Consider the following 17468-nt stretch of genomic DNA (forward strand, 5'->3'; position numbering starts at 1 on the left):
ATTATTATTATTATTTATATGCACTGCGTTTAATCAGTTTTCACGGTTAACAGCCTTACACCAAATGACACACTAGGGCAACCACTATTATCAACACCAAGTGGTTGCAGGATTGCTCTCCTCGGTGTGACGAGTCCCAAATGATGAACAGGGCGGAAACGATCGAAAACTGATGGGTACCTTTACAACTGTGGAGATATCCTGTGGTATTTGATTGTTTTTTCTTTCTTTCTTCTTTTGCTATATTCCTTTGATAGTCAGGCTCAATTCAACAGTTTTTCTTAGACCCACAATCACTTATTTGTGTATTTAAGTGGTTTTAAATGCCAAGTCAAAGTGGAAAAAACTGCACCAACAGACCCTGCAATGGCAGGCCTGCAACAGGTTTGAAAGGCTACTTCTGTGGGCGGCACAACCAGTGCTCCAGAGGCATTAGTAGTGTTTAGATTAAAGGCCCTGGATATATGGTATATCACTTTACAAGGGACTTACAGGTATATTAAATGTGCAAATCAGGTCTACACCAATGTCACCATGTTTAGCGGAGAAGCATATGCACTTCAGCACTGGTTAGCAGCGGTAAAGTGTTCAGAGTTCTAAGGCCAGCAAAAAGATACAGCAAAAAGTGGAGGTAAGCAGGAAAAAGTTGGAGGAAGACGACCCTAAGGGTTGTAGGTCTAGCAATGCATTTCACTTCTTTTTTACTAATCAACCTTATATTGTACCTACTCTGGGCTGGAGGCAAAATTTGACGCTTATTTCTAATGTGAAAATAGTTGCCATTCTTTTTGAATACTTTTTCCGCAGGCGATTTTAACGACTGATATTTCAGCACGCAGAAAGACGTGCAATCAGATAGAGTGATATCAACGCCTAAAATCATGCAATAATTGTTTTCCACATGACTTGTAATTGGGGGCAATACCTAGATAGTAGCATGTGTCTGCACACATAGATGCATGTGTACAAACCCCTATCACCATCGGAACATCACTTTTTGTGATGTTCCCGTGGAGATAGGTTCCTTTCCTTATGTACAAGGCAGCGTTAAGCCACTTAACATGTCTTAACGCTGCCTTTTACATAAGGCACCTTTTCACGCTATGTTTACCATGAAAGGGACGTGCAGTGGGTGTTGTGGTGGGTGTTCCACCGCAACACCTATTGTATTTGACACTGCCCCCTATGTACAAGGGTGGCGTACATAGGAGGCAGCGCCAAAATTAAGACCAGGAAATACCTGGTCTTAAGGTGGCAAAACGAGGAGAAATGCATTTTTTCTCCTCGTTTTTGCTTTTTTCCCTGTGTGCTGCCTCTTCCTGTACATAAACAAACCTTTTAAAAAATGCCATTTTGTAACTTTGATGTGTGCTGCATGAAGCAGCACACATGAAAGTTACAAAATGGCATTTTAGGATTGTTTATGTGCAGGAAGGGATACCTTCATAAACATAACCAATCCTCCACTCCACACAGACATCCTTGCACTCTGGTGCAAGGGTGCCTGCATTGGCACTAAGTTTTTAAATTTAGCGCCATCGCAGAAGGAAAGGCTGCACCACATTCTAGTAAATATGGTGCAGCCTTGCGTTTCCGAAGTGGCGGAGCGTGTCGTTAAGCCCAGGAGGCTATCGACACGCTCCACCACTTCGTCGTACATATGGCCCATAAACTTTAAAAAGGCTGTCTTCTTAGTGTGCCTAAGTAACCATTTGTGTTTCTTTGCTCCTTGATTGGGCTAAATACTTTTTAGTGCAGAGAAATAAACATAAGTACTCCCAGGCTGTCTTATTGGTAAATTTGTCTGTATATGGCTAAGAATACACATCACAAAAGGCATCCATTAAAAATAAGAACATGTTCATCGGCAGCCATCAAAGAATCTTCATATTCTTGTGAACATTGTGCTTTTTCATTAGGAAACACAGAACCCGGCCAGTGAATATTCCATGAAGAACTTGGTGTCGACTGCATTGAACCTTTTTGCTGCAGGAACTGAAACAGTCAGCACCACCCTCAGATATGGGCTCATGATATTCCTGAAGAATCCAGAAGTGGAAGGTAAAACAACCTAATTAACAGGGCCGAGAAAAACCAGTATATTAGGATGAAGGACAGGGTATTTAATAAAAATCTCATTTACAAAAAAAGAAAGCACATTTCTTAGAGAGCTCGCCATTTAAGTTGCCAACTCACCATAAAGAAAAAATGGCACTTATGGCCAGTGTAAAACAAGTTCTCATTTGTAGTTCATTGGAAAAATTGAAGTTTTTTCAAAAAGACTGTCTCAAATTCGCACTATGTCCAATTTAAAATCAAAGATTGGTGTGATGTCATCAACCTGTGGTCTAGCACACAATGAAAAAGCACCCTTGACCCTATCATAAAGACTTGCAGGCTTAGCTCAGAGCAGAGACCCTGCTTTTTGCTTTTGATTAATCTAAGGTTTAAACAAATGACCAGGAATTTCACCAAGTTAATACGAATTTCCTTTACGTTAACCCGTCCAACAAACTGTAAATCAAGCCTTAACCCCTTCGCTGCGGACCGAATTCCGCTGCGGGGGGGGGGGGGGCTGGGTTGGGATTTGAGCGCGGCGTTTCGGTGCTCATGATGGCTCCACACCATCATGAGTCACGGGTGGCGTGAGCTCATGACGGTGTGGTGCCGTAATGCCGTCATGACCCCACCCGCTCATTAATGCAAGGAATTAGTGCCGCGTGAGCAGAGCGGCGGTTGCATGACGGCGTGGAGTTTAAGTTGTCAAGCAATACAGTATTGTCAGACTAATAATAGAATAATAATAGAAATAGTAACTGTTTCCTGGTACAATGCAAGTATCCGAGCACTGTGACATCTTTATATGTTTAGAAAAACTAGTACATTAGTTAATTAATACATTTTAATCCGATGTTATCAGTAGAACTAGGCATTTTTGGAAAGAAATTAGTGGCCAGATGTTCGACCATTTTTGCATGCGCAAACGGGTTTGCGAGCCCGTTTGAAATGCAAAAACAGCATGGGGAATGTACAAGCCCTAATTTGCGAGTCGCAATTTTTCCGACTCACAAAATAGGGTTTTACGACTTGCTATTAGGAAGGGGCGTTCCCTTCCTGACAGAGTGCCCAATCCCGTGTAAGAATGTTTTACGTCTGCAATTGCGGGCTCAAAACACTTGCAAATTACTACCCTCTTTAAAAGGGTGGTAATGCACTCGCAAAAGAGAAGCGGTCCACAGGGCACCCCTTCCTCTTGACAAATGCAGGGGAAAACAATTTTTAAGGGAAGGCAGTGTTCAGAGGGGCCACTACCTGCCCTTAAAAATTAACGGAAAACGTTTATTTTTTTTGAATTGCAGCCCATTTTCCTTTAACGAAAACGGGATGCATTACAAAAAACTGCTTTATTTAATAGCAGTCTCAGACATGGTGGTCTGCTGAGCCCAGCAGGCCACCATACCTGGGAGGGTCTGCCATTCCCAATGAGGTCGCAAATTGCGAGAGGCTCATTAATATTCATGAGCCTCTCAAATTGGGACCCCTTTGAGGATCGCTAACAGTATGAAATACTCTGTTGTACATTGGAAATAGCGCCTCGCAAATTGCCAGTTGCAAAAAACTCACAATTCGCGAGGCACTATTTCCACGGTGGTACATCTGACCCTAGGACTCTGTCCTAGCAAAGTTCAATGTCATAGAAGCAACTACATGCATTCTTTACACATTTCTTGGGATGCCTCCCATAGATTGGTATTTTCCCTTTTGGACCAAATCTAAATTGCAAGGATATTTCTATGTTATACTTGCAGAGATGAAACAAAGAATTATTTATTCATCGGAGCTTGAAAGTCAGCCATAAGAGTCTTCTTTTAAACGTAGAAAATAATAATGTATCTTCTAAACCACTGAACAATAAAAAAGTCAAATAGAGTGAGTTTATTTTATTTCAAAATTATTAAATATAATCCTGCTTAAAAGACGGTTAGTAATCTTTTTCTGTCAAGTCACAGTCACATATGCTTTTAGTAGAAAATATACCTAAAACACACTTAGGGAATCTAGTGATATTTTGACTAGAAAGAACATTTATGTCTTCCTTCTATAGATGACAACCAGTGACATTTCGGGTTAAGTTGTTTTGAGTTTTGCGCTGGATATAAATAAATTCTAAGTAATGTAAACACTGTTGGGAAATAAAAAATGACATGTGTTTCTGTTCTGCCCATTCCAACTGCAGATCTAAATCTGTATTCTGAAGTATTGCACTCTGTTTTTCCCACACCCCAAAAGATGGTGAGGACGAGGTGTGGCGCCGCGGCCAGGGCGACTGACTCCGGAATCTGGGGATCACGGTTCGATCCCCGGTGCCGGTGGCAGATTAGCCCAGCACCATGTGACTTTCAGGTAATAACTTGCTTAATCTTCCCGACGGCCCCCAGCGCCTAGAGACCCTTACAGGTGATTGTTCGTGCTTTACAAATGTGGATTAATATTATTATTATCCCTCTGACCAAACCTGGCTATGTATTTTAAAAGTGTTTGTACTAGTTTTGTCTTTACGACGTCGAAACTGGGGGACCGGGTTAGAGTCTCGGCATCCTGTGATTCTGGGCAAATCACCTAATCTCCCTGTGCATAACAAAAATGAATGTGTCCATCTGTAATGAAACTGGTGCTCATGTAAAGTGCTCTGATACCTGATATCCTCGGGTCTAGTTTACGCTATATAAAACTCAAAAACATACTGGAAGGTAGATCCATACAGGTGCCTGCTTTCATTGAAACATGATGTATCTAACTCCTGAGTGGGCCTATAAGGTCAGATTTCATTTTGACAAATTTAGGCTGGTAGGTCTCAGGTCAATGGGACACTTTTTTGGTCCAGTTGTTTCAACTGAGGTTTTTTGCCTCTGATGTCCAGTGGGCAGTTAGCTGCAGACCCAAAAAATGAGTACCGAGAACCCTTTGTGATACTTGGCACTAATAAAGCAGAGGAGGTTCTGTGGATTAGAAGCTCAGAACTACACAACACAATAAGCACTCAATAATCAATTGTCTAGTAAGTGGTTTTCACTGGCAAGTCTCCAAATACTACAAAAAATATCAAATATTTACGTAATGGCAGATAGAAAAAACAATTGATACCCCTTTTAAATGGATCTTGCTAAATATATGAGGTTCAAAACTATACCCTAGTAAAACGTCCTTATGGTAACTAACCTCTAAACTCACAATAGACACCATAGTGCAGAGGCACATTTGGCTGCTCAAACATATGCAGACAAAACCGTAACTCCTAAAATCACAATACACCCATATAATCAATGATAAGAGTTAATGATAATTTATGCAGCATGTTATACCAGAAGCCCATAGGCTTCACACAAAAATCATATCATTTGTCCTTGACTACAAACATCAACCTCTATAGACCTTAATATTTCAAGAAGCAATGAAAAATAAACAATTCAATACAACAAATATTTCAGTAGAAATGCATATTCATTGGTTTACCCATATTCAGAACAACCACTCAGAATCCAAAAACACAAGAAGTCCAACAAGCCCAGGATAATACACAAGCATGGCCCATAAGGCATATGGAAAATCAATCCCCCATTCTCCTGGGATGACTAATTGCACTATCTTGGAAAGGTAGTGTGAAACTTTTCTCACTGATTTGAGGGCTCTATTGTAGCTTTCCTTGACTTGAGGGGTCCTCCAGAACAAACTCAAATGCCTTGGGTTATCCATGACTGTCTGGGCCAGTACAACACAACCATTGCCAATTTCTGTTAGCCCTAATAGCTTAAGGAATGCTCGCTTGTCCTAAGGTGATCTTATCTTGCGTGCCTTGATGCTCCTCCACCTCAGCTGTGAAACTATACTCTACTGTTTATTTAATTGCTGATATGCTCAAAAGGAAAACAGTTTCTTTTGGCTGCTGATGCTACAACTCCTGTCCATCTGTGCATCACCCACACCCATCTCTCTAAAGATGTAGTTGAGTTTCCTCAGCCCAGAGGACTATCACCACCCAGAACTCTGCACATGGTACTGAAGAGGCTGCCTACCGCTCTTGGGTGCAGGAGCAGGGAATTAATTTTGGATGCACTCCATGTGCCTGAAGGAACTTTGCCTCAAAAGGCAAATAAGTGAAAGCCAATGGCCTTCCAAGGTGGAATTGGTAACAGTGGTTGTTGCCCCCACACTCCTCATTCAAGGGCATTGACTGAAACATAGTATAGTTGTGCTCCTAATTCCCCTTGACCTCCAATCTTTACCTATGCTCCTCCAGGGGGGAGGTGGGGGCAGGGCAGGGGGAAGACCTCTGATCCGGTTTAGGATCTCTTGATGGGGACAGGTGATTACGGCTGCAGGGCACTTGCTGCAGGACCAGAACTAGCAATATACAGGTACCTAGATGTTTTTAGATAACTCTTTCCAAGTTGAGCCAGTTTACAAGGGAGTGCCTGGTCTATGTTTCCTTTGGCATGCTCCAGTCTCCAGTGATATGCCTCTGAGTTTTCCTGACCACCACAAGTTTCAGTAACGGTCCTTCGTGCCTTTCTACAGCCTGTAGTGTTGCTGTTCACTCCTCCTTCGTAGCAGCTTTTCCACCAGGGCCCGAACATGTCCTCTTATCCATCTCTGGTAGTCTCTTAAGCTGGGGTCTTCCTAGCATCATCACCGAAAGTTCCTTCATGGCAAATCACTATCCTTACCTGCACTTTACAAAACATGGCTTTCATTCACTTGTGCATCTGTGTTTCCATCCGAAGACTAAAGTGCCCAGTCCAGGAGCACCCATAACAGGTCAGTAAGAACAATCAAGACTGACCAGCTCTTATTGTAAAGGAAAAATATTTGTACCTTTTGATCGAAGCCCTGTCCTAGTGAAAGGTCAGTGATGCATCTGTATCCTAAAACATTTTGACCATTTAAGAGGCGAGGGAGGTATCCTAATAAATGCCATACAATCCATTTTCTTAACTTTATATTAAGTATGCATACAATAGGGTTCAGCTTCAATGACATTCCAGTTGACATCCCACTTTTAATACAATTTTAAATCTTACAATCCAATAAACATCGAAAAAAATACCAGGTCCCAATAAAGACCTGTGGATGAGTACCTATTAGTGCTGGTGAAGAAAGCCATCTAGTGTGGTGGAGAAATTGCCTACTTTAAAAAAAAAAGTTTCTCTCTAATTGATAAAAGAAAATGAATTACCGTATTCCGGAAGAGGCACATACATGACTTTAGAAGATAAAGAAAAGTTTTTCTTTATAATAAAATCTGGTCACTTTGATTGTCTATATTAATTTGAGAGTAGAGAGATCAAAATTATTCTGATACTTGCTCTCTAAAGTCCTCTCTCTCCCCTTGGGTGTGGGTACATGCATCAGAACCAGACCACATGGGTCCTAATCGACCCTCTCAATGTAGGGTTCCCAGCAAGTGCACAAACATCTAGGCATCCTCCACCTCCCAGACAGGAGTTCATTAGCAGCAATGGTCTGTCTCCCTCCTTCTATTCCTCTTCTTAACAGCTTTTCTTCCCAGAGCAGGTTTTTAATTGGGGTCAACGCTTGTTGAACATAAAGGTTGCCCACCCAATCATGTGATGGCATACTAGCACTACTAGAGTTCAGCCCATTGGTTGTGCAAGACAGTACTCTGAGAATTCAAAATGGCATCCACTTCCAAAATTCCACCATATCTTTTCCCTGAGCCACGCTTCTCCCTCCCAGGCATGTTTTTTTCACACACATACAAAAAAAAACCTGTGATGACTAGAGCCGGGGTTCTGCCTTACCTCCCTTTGCCCCATCAAGAAACATCCAGCAAGCTACTTGACAATGTGATGTTGCTAACAGCTATGGGGATTACTACCTCATCCCTTCATTCAGCAGGAGAAGCCTTAATCTCCCTAGAATGGTCCATTGTGTTCATTGGGCTTTTATCTGCTGGCTCGGCAGCAAATAAATTAAACCTTCCAGCAGGGCAGCTAAAAGCATGACTCTCTTAATGGCTGTCTCAGAGGCAGATAAGCATAAGAAAGAATACATATAAGAGTTTATGTGCGTTTGTGCACCATTCATTTTTATAGAAGGACTCATCAACAATCCTTAACCGTGTGCTAAAAGTTACATTTTAGGTACATTTTGCCTATTTTGAAAAGCACTTTCAATTCAATTGACTTACATTTCACCCATAAAGAAAGGGAATATTTATTTTTGGATTACCAATAAAATTATACGTCCTCAACAGTGCACACTGGTTTTGGCGGGGTTTCACCTATACTTAGTGCTACCTGTGCCGAGAAGTAAGATTGAATCAGACAATATTCTTCCTTTTTCAAACTGCACATGCGCATACACAGAGGTCCAGAAACCAAATGACCATAAGTGGAAAAATGGGTCTTTTCACTGAAAAGACTTTGATTCACTACTATAGCTTACTCAAAAGTGGTAAAGCTGCTGAAATATTGACATCCCTTCTACTGTACCTAGTCATTCAATGTTTTTGCCATGCCGCTCCATGTTTCTCTAAATGGTCATGCCTCCCTGTGCTTCTCAAAACCGAGTATTTAAACTGTTGAAACTATTTCTCACAATGTGGTTTTGAAACTAGCGTCTGACTCAGATACATAAAGGTGGCCCTCAGTTTGCCACAGATCTCTGGAAATGCAATAGTCAAGCAGTAATTATGGCTAGGAGTGAACAATTAGACATAACATTCTTGTTCACCATTCATTTCATTTAAAATAAGTAGTCATCATTCAAGAGAAACAAATAAGAACCAAGAAAGCTGTTAAAAAGCAATGTATTTCATATTTTTCGCATAATAATATCAAGATAAATTATATCATAATTGGGGGTGGATTATGATGTGGCCAGTAAAAGGCTCCAACCTGCGGCCTTAGCCTTCAGGGCCGCATAGTAATGGGCCGCTCGGTTTTCTTTCTGTCCGCCTCATTATGATGGAGGTGGCCGGAAAGGAAACCGGCCGGTCATTCCGACTGTCTTCCAATAGGCTCAGAGAGCCCGTCAGCAAGTCGGAAGCCGATTAGTAATCTCAGGGACAGGCTTTTCCGCCCTTGAGATTATAATCACGTTTCCGACATGGTTTCTAAGCCGGCCTGTCATAGAAACCATGTCAAAAAGCGTGTTTGGGGCCCCCAGCAGGGCTCGATTTGGTGCACGACCTCCGGTTGGAGGCCGGGTAGGCACCTACAATGCCCCTCTGTTGATCCCTACACTGTGCCATTTCACTATGGAAGCATGCATTATGACTGGTTTATGGCCGTAATGCATGCTCACATATTGAAATATAGGAATGTGACTGAACAGTGTCTGGTCACATCCTAATGAGGCAGTCAGGACTGCCGACTGGGTGTCGGTGGTCCCAGGACTGAGTTGGTGTTGGGCGGAAGGAATTCCGCCAAACATCGAAATCAGCCCACAAGTGTTTATAACCATGGATGTCTATCCCCAATAGTATTAAAAATGTGGCTGTGGTTTACATTTAGACATAGCTAGGATATTTAAAACAATAAACAATTAGACAAATAAACAGTGCCATCATTCATAAAAACTAAGAGTAATTTTCAATAAGTCAGATAATATCTTCATATTATGACCTCTTAGATAGGGTGATAGTTCAGTGGGGCAAAGATTGTTAAATGTAAAATGCCTAGCAGGTAGTGAGAACTGGATTTTCATTGATTATGATACTCTACCTTGGTGTAAGTTTGATCCTCTCAGTAAGAAATGTAGTTAGATCTTGGTTGGGCCCCTGCATTGCAGGGTGGATGGTTGGGTCTTATCATGGGCCTCTAGTGTATACACAATCTTCAATATGACCTGCAAATATTCATTTAATTTTTAAATTTTGCTCATTGCTTATATCCAGCTGCATTTATTAAGTTTTAGAGAAATAGTGCATATTTTCTTCAGCATGTTCATGTTAATGATTTGTTAATCATATTCAGTATCACTTCTCTGTTATCTTCTTTCTGATGATTTTAGATTGATCGGCACATGTTTCTTTGTGTATATTAAGATTAAGTTTATTACAATGGAGGGGGCTTGCATTGTCTGTACCTGGTAGTAGTTTTTGACGGCAACAAAGAAGGGAGAGGTCTGTGTCATTTAGCAGTGCTGTAGGGAACAATTTGGATGTTGGAACAAAGAGGGTGGGGGGGTCAGATGGGGAAAGTTTAATGACCACGGTAACTCAAACCCCTTTCATCAACTAAATAAACAAACAAGAGGTACCTGGTCAGGTTGCTTAGCTAAGAGTTGTGTCGTGCCAAGGTGACCACTACACCAAACTAACCTCCCAATGGCAATGCTAGGTTAGAAAAAGTCCCATCAGCCCACCCTTATTGGTGGAGTGTCGTCATGTGGGATATGGACCATGAACCAAGATTTTCTCCTGATGCATCTAGTAATGATGCAGAGATAGGTTCTGGAAGGTGGTCTTCTTAACCCAAGTATTGCAGAGGTAGGACCAATGGGGTGCAGTGCTAGTGAAAACAAAAGATAAGGGTGATTTTAAAATTGGCTCCTGTGACAAAAAATATGTTTATTCAGCATTGTCCAGGGTCAAGGGTAAAAACAACGCCTATAGTTTTAAAAAATGACTATATCACGGCGTAGTGCGTAGTGGTCAACATGTTTCAGCTCGTTGGACAGCTGGTCCGAGCTTTCTTCAGGACCTAGAAATGTTTATGCATCTGCACTATTAGAAACAAGTGGTGTGATTAACATATTGGATTAGTCCTACCGGATCTTTGAGCCCAAAGTTTTCCTTGGTAGTCATCCAATTAGTCCGGATTTTCCTAAATGAAAAGTGAGAGGCAATTGGTGATGCAGTGGCACTGCAAAAAGACACAACACAACAAAAACAAGCACTGGCTGCAGAAGATTTTTCTCAGCCCTTCAGAAACCAAATATGTCTTCTGATTTATAAACAAATTAGCTACACATAGCTCGTAAATTTATGTTTTACTCACCCAGCAGTCTCTGGGAAAGTACCTCACCTCACCCGGCTCCCACTCGGGAAAGAAAGAGGCCCCGCTCTGTTAGGGATGGAAAAGTATAATGACCTCTAATGAACTGATCTATTGAGGTACAGAGTATATGTGCTCAACTCGTCCATATATATGTATTTAAACACTAACTAAAAACTAGTTGACTAAAAAGAGACTCAACCCAGACATAGACACATGGTAGGTGACTTGGCTAGGGAATAGAACTTAATGTAAAACAAGGGTTCTGTGGATGGGCTACAGATGTAAACTGGACCCTCATGTAGAAAAATAGGAGGAGGGCTAGTTTGCTGGCAGTGAGACTAACAGACTAGCATGCAGTAAACTACACAGTTTCAAGATGATCTAGATAATGACATAGCTTAATACTACAAGTTGCAGAGTATCATGGTCAGCTACATTCATACCTGTCCGTCGGTACCCCTGTGGCCAGCGTCCACAGAGGTCATTATACTTTTCCATCCCTAACAGAGCGGGGCCTCTTTCTTTCCCGAGTGGGAGCCGGGTGAGGTGAGGTACTTTCCCAGAGACTGCTGGGTGAGTAAAACATAAATTTACGAGCTATGTCTAGCTAATTTGTTTATAAATCAGAAGACATATTTGGTTTCTGAAGGGCTGAGAAAAATCTTCTGCAGCCAGTGCTTGTTTTTGTTGTGTTGTGTCTTTTTGCAGTGCCACTGCATCACCAATTGCCTCTCACTTTTCATTTAGGAAAATCCGGACTAATTGGATGACTACCAAGGAAAACTTTGGGCTCAAAGATCCGGTAGGACTAATCCAATATGTTAATCACACCACTTGTTTCTAATAGTGCAGATGCATAAACATTTCTAGGTCCTGAAGAAAGCTCGGACCAGCTGTCCAACGAGCTGAAACATGTTGACCACTACGCACTACGCCGTGATATAGTCATTTTTTAAAACTATAGGCGTTGTTTTTACCCTTGACCCTGGACAATGCTGAATAAACATATTTTTTGTCACAGGAGCCAATTTTAAAATCACCCTTATCTTTTGTTTTCACTAGCACTGCACCCCATTGGTCCTACCTCTGCAATACTTGGGTTAAGAAGACCACCTTCCAGAACCTATCTCTGCATCATTACTAGATGCATCAGGAGAAAATCTTGGTTCATGGTCCATATCCCACATGACGACACTCCACCAATAAGGGTGGGCTGATGGGACTTTTTCTAACCTAGCATTGCCATTGGGAGGTTAGTTTGGTGTAGTGGTCACCTTGGCACGACACAACTCTTAGCTAAGCAACCTGACCAGGTACCTCTTGTTTGTTTATTTAACAATTTGGATGTATCAGGACTACTTGGAATGTAGCATGTCTCCTGAGTTTTTGAATGCACTTGATTGTGGGGCCAAAAGAACACCTCATGGATCATAGATGCTACATCTAGGTTTTTGTCTAATATTGAGAACTAAATGTGAGCTATTTTCTGATCTTTACATTTAAGAAGGCTGGAAGTAAGTGGGAGGACCTCTGTATTTTGTATCATATCCACATAAACTCAACTCTCAGTAGTTTAAAAAGAGCAACATTTATGGCCTCATTACGATGTTGGGTCCTGTGAGGGTATTTAAGGCCCCCCCCTTTAAAACCGTGCAGTGTGGCAGGCACCATATCGTGCACACCAGAGTGTGCAAGGTTTTCCGCAACCGCCAATTTTTTCAATGGGAGCTGTGTTGTCGGTCGGAACACAGGCTTCCATTGAAGTCAACAGAAGACTTTAGGAACGGTGTTCTGAACCATCGTAATCGGTTGGTTGGACTCGCCGATCGCGAGTCTGTCGGAACCTATTCCGACAAGGAGTCGGTCATCCGACCGACATCCTAATGAGGCCCTAAATTGTGAGAAACATATGTAAAACATGTCCCATTACCACATTCTAAAGATATTGTAGATCATACAAGCAGTCCTTTGAAAAACCTACATTATAATTATTGTTTGCTGCAGTAAGTGTTTTAAATACATTGAAGTAGTCACCCATAGTTAGGAACTTTGAGTTATTCCAATAAACAAATCAAAAGACTTTAAGGTAAACCTTCAGTTTTATCTACAGTCCCCATACGAATATGTATCATACACTAAACAGATTTGCACCACTGTGCCCAGAACTCCCCAGAGACTGTCTGCCATCAGGGGAAGGCTATGAGTATACAATGCAACCTGACAGTATGTGACTAAATGCTGCACCCATTGCATAGACAAGCATTCTCACAGCCTGAGGATCATCTGGGATCATGGTCACCCAGATAGGTGTCCTGCAATCAATAGAAGGCAGTCACTGGCTTGATGGCAGCAGAGTTGTGGAATCTGGCAGCAGGGAATAATGTCAAACTTCTTATTTTTTCCCGCATGTGTTCAGCGGGTGCCAAATTCTGAAAAGAGAGCCAATCTAAAGCCTATGAACTACCCTTCCAAATATGTGGAGTTCTCCACAGGTTACGATTACTGATTTACAATCTAAGATGACGTGAGTCTTTTCTGTAATGTCAGTTCCTGTTTAATTCATGTGTAAGTGAGGCAAAAAGGAGAGGAAGATGTGTGAAAACACATTTGTTCCCTATTTTTCATTACATTCATACCACAATGTTGCTTTATGTTTGACCTTAATTCTTGCCTTCAAGGAAACAGATTCTCCTGGATGCCTTGGCTAAATTTGTATACATTCCTGATGTCAGGCAGGAGCCTAGTTCAGTCTTATCTGCTGTAGTCTAACTTTTCATCTTCAATCAAGCATTATCAGATTGCCAAGGAGGATTATTACGTTCATGTTTTTTCTCATCCCATCTGGGACCTTCTTAAGGAGAAACTTGACACCATGTGTAGGGTGACAGCATGGCTGCAGGGAAGAGTCACCCTTTCCTCAGGCATTTAAGAGCAAAACTGAACAGACCTTGACACAGATAAACACAAAGGTTGAAAAAAAATTATATAAGAGCTGAAATACTGATATCTATCCTTACCAAACATATATGAACAGCTACTCTTCCTGTAATTCTGCAAATAGGTACGGTACCAATCATTTTTTAGTAATGACAAAACATGTTTTAGCAAATATAACCTTCTCTTTAACAGAAAATGCACAAAACTCAGCCAGAAGAATTCACTCTTGAAGGTGAAATCAAGAACAAACAAAGCGTATCAGATAGCAAAAAAACCTAAGGGCCAAGTGAAAAGTAGAATCAAACGTTGAAGGGAATAATGCACATACAGAAAATGCGAAATCTGACCAAAGCCTTTACTAGATTAAAACTTGAGGTCACTACCATATCTAAAACCAGACCACCACGAGCAAATAGTTTGTTTAATAAAACAGAGCAGCAGCAGCCGGTTCAGGTGAGCATGGTGGAGCGCTGGGGAGGGGCAGGCAGATGTTGATAGACGAAGGAATAGGTTTTATTTATTTAATTTTCCCTATTCCGTCATCTGTCTCCATCCTCCCACTCTGCCCCGCCCTTCCTTATCATGTTTACCTGCACTGGCCGCTGCCAAAGAGCAGATTGTGTCACAGAAGCAGAATAATATTTTTACAATCCAGCCCAAAACAAGAGATTGCAATTTAACCCAATTTTGGAGCTGGCCCTCTCTGCAGGGCCATGCCCAAACTATTTTCATTCACCCTTCCAGTGTGCTGGATCCATTTTTGTTGACTTTTAGGACTATGTGCACTTTCCCAATGCTAACCAGTGCTAAAGTGCTCGTGCTCTCTCCCAATTGGCACGCTGAATTTACCTGTATGTCCCTAGTGAAGTGGAACTGCAGTTATCCAGGGTGGGTAAATTAAATGCTACTACTGAGCCTGCCATTACAAAAATGGGGTTTACCCAAGGTTGCTCCTGGACCTGGGTACTTAGTAATACTAAAAACAATGGTACTAGAACCTTATTCACAAAAGCAATTCAGCCAAGTAACACGGTTCAATCTATTCTTTGGTTACAAGTGGAGTTTATGAGCAGAATTATTGTGCAAACTCCTTCAACTTGAGTCAATTATTTAACCATCAAATGAACATACTACAGACCAAAAATATATTCTCCTGATAATTTAATATGCTTATTTTAATAGTTTAAATTCAAGTAATATTCACAGAGTATAGATGAATGTAGGTTGCTCCAAGGGGGAATGTGCTACAAACAGGAAAAGGGGTGCTCAGTGTTGATCAGTGAGAGAGAATAGAATTTCAGTGACATAGAAGAAAGAAGGAACTGCATGTTCTTTTCAAAAACAATACAAACTGTTGTCATTCACCGTCATATGTAGCCTAGCTATACATGTATTTATAAACCATTTGAGTTATATGCATAAGTACAGAAATTAATTCCAATTTCACATGACAAGGGACATATAAAGGTAAGTCTAGGCCTCTGCAAGGGCGTCGATGTTTCGATCCGACTTATGGCACAAGGTAAATTCGCAGCCTTGGCTGTGCAGATCTTCTTCAGGACTGGGGTGGTAAGGGGCAACCGGGAATAGGGGTGGCTAAGTCACCTAGTGGGTATAAAAGATTTTAGGTCAGGTCTGTTGCTGTGTTAAAAAGTTGCGCATCTAGTCATAGTGCGCATGGATTAAAAGGCTTACCCTCCGTGTGTGGCGAGGAAGCCAGGATTCTTCCTCGCCTTGACTCAGGTTGAAGGAGTTTGCACAATAATTCTGCTCATAAACTCCACTTTTAACTAAAGAATAGATTGAACTATGTTACTTGACTGAACTTTGTGAATAAGGTTCTAGGACCATTGTTTTTTGTAATACTACTGAGCCTGCATCACTTATTATGCCACCCACTAAGGGAGTCCTTTAAAACCTGTTTCAGGCCTTCCATTGCAGTCTGTGTGTGCAGTTTTAAACTGTCTTTTCGACCTAGCACAATAAACCTTTTGCCAGACCCAAACCTTCCTTTTTAATATATGTATATACGTCACCCCTATGATGGGCCCTAAACAGCCCATAGGGCAAAGTGTGTTATATTCAAAACGTTGGGCATGAGCTTTTAAGTTTTACATGTCCCAGTATTGAAAAACTCTCTAATTCGTTTTTCGCTATTGCAAGGCCTACTTCTCCCACAGGATAACATTTAGTTACCTTATTACATTTAATAAGTGGTAACTTTTGAGTGGGTAGAAATGTCATATTAGGTGTCTAGGGAATTGTAATTTAAAACACTCTATTATGGTAAAAAGTCAGCATTTCTGTCACAATTGTGAACATACCAACTTTAGAAAGTTGACGTTTTCTTGTCCTAACCATTTTTTGCCTACAACCTGTTTCATTGGTCACATGACTAGGTGTAGTTGGCAGTTGACATTTGTGTATTCCTTCCAGACAGCTACACAAAGGAGGGCCTGGGTGGTGACAGGATGGGCCATCCTGACCTGATGAGAGGGAGGAGCTGTCACCTGTCACACATGCACTTTGATGTTATTAGCAGTGTGGGGGACCCATGGACATCAAGGGACCAGGAGTGCGTAGTATTATAAAGGGAAAGTGGTCTCTCACCAGAACATGTAATATTAATACAATGGGAAAACAATTATGTCCATGTATGTTGTACAATAGACAGATTGCAATATTCCTATTAAACAATATCATTAAATAGGTGGGTGAAAACACAAAAGGACAAACAGTTAAATTACCCAAGAGACATGGGCATAAGCTTGTGACAGAAACAAAAAAAATAGGCTAGTCACAATTCAGAACAGCACTTCTGCTCTTAAGTATATTCCTATAAAGATTATAGTAGGGTCAAGGTGCGGGAGTTGGCAAAGTTTTTATACTCAGAAAAATATAGGATCATCATCAGGACATTTGAAATTCATGTTCGAGAATTGTATAGGCAATGACTAAAAGGGGAAAAAAGAGAAGAAAACAGAAAAAGAGAACACATTAGCTGCCAACCAGTAGAAGGTAGGTTGATACCTCATCTGTCAGTATAGCAGGAGTAGATGCATTAGGTATCCAGAACCAGGCATATGTGGGTCCCATGGGCCCATGCATGTGGCAATAATAATTTTCAGGGGTTCCGAGGTGGTCTTACGATGGGGGGGGGGCGGGGGGGGGGTGTAGGCTGGACTTACCTCAGTGAAGCTGCTCATGGGAGAAGCAGGGTTGACATAATTGATAGGAGTCGGTAGCCTGTACGCCGCTATGGAAACAATGCAGGAATATAACCTAAAAGCATTTAAAGAACTAGTATCACATGGACCGTGTGGGGAGCATGCTGCATGGGACCCACATATGTCTGGTCATAGACACCTAATGCATCCTCCCCTCCACTATGGACGAATGAGGTATTAACCTACCTTCTTCCGGTTGACAACTAATTTTTTCTCCTTTTCTCTTTTCTTCTCTTTTCTCTTATTTTTTCCCTCCCACTCTTTTAGTTATTTATTTTTT

At 41.4% G+C, this 17468-nt stretch overlaps 1 protein-coding gene across 1 annotated transcript in view; it reads left to right on the forward strand.

Moving 5' to 3' along the window:
* LOC147691986 (cytochrome P450 2C16-like) overlaps nucleotides 1-17468 on the forward strand; it is a 307127-nt gene that overhangs the window by 211838 nt on the left and 77821 nt on the right. Inside the window, exon 6 of the mRNA XM_086938279.1 lies at nucleotides 1920-2061. Within this exon, the coding sequence (XP_086794405.1) occupies nucleotides 1920-2061 (142 nt within the window). The remainder of the gene's footprint in view (nucleotides 1-1919; nucleotides 2062-17468) is intronic.

This window comes from Lissotriton vulgaris, chromosome 9 (genome assembly GCF_964263255.1).
Source record: "Lissotriton vulgaris chromosome 9, aLisVul1.2, whole genome shotgun sequence".
Classification (NCBI taxonomy): Eukaryota; Metazoa; Chordata; class Amphibia; order Caudata; family Salamandridae; genus Lissotriton; species Lissotriton vulgaris.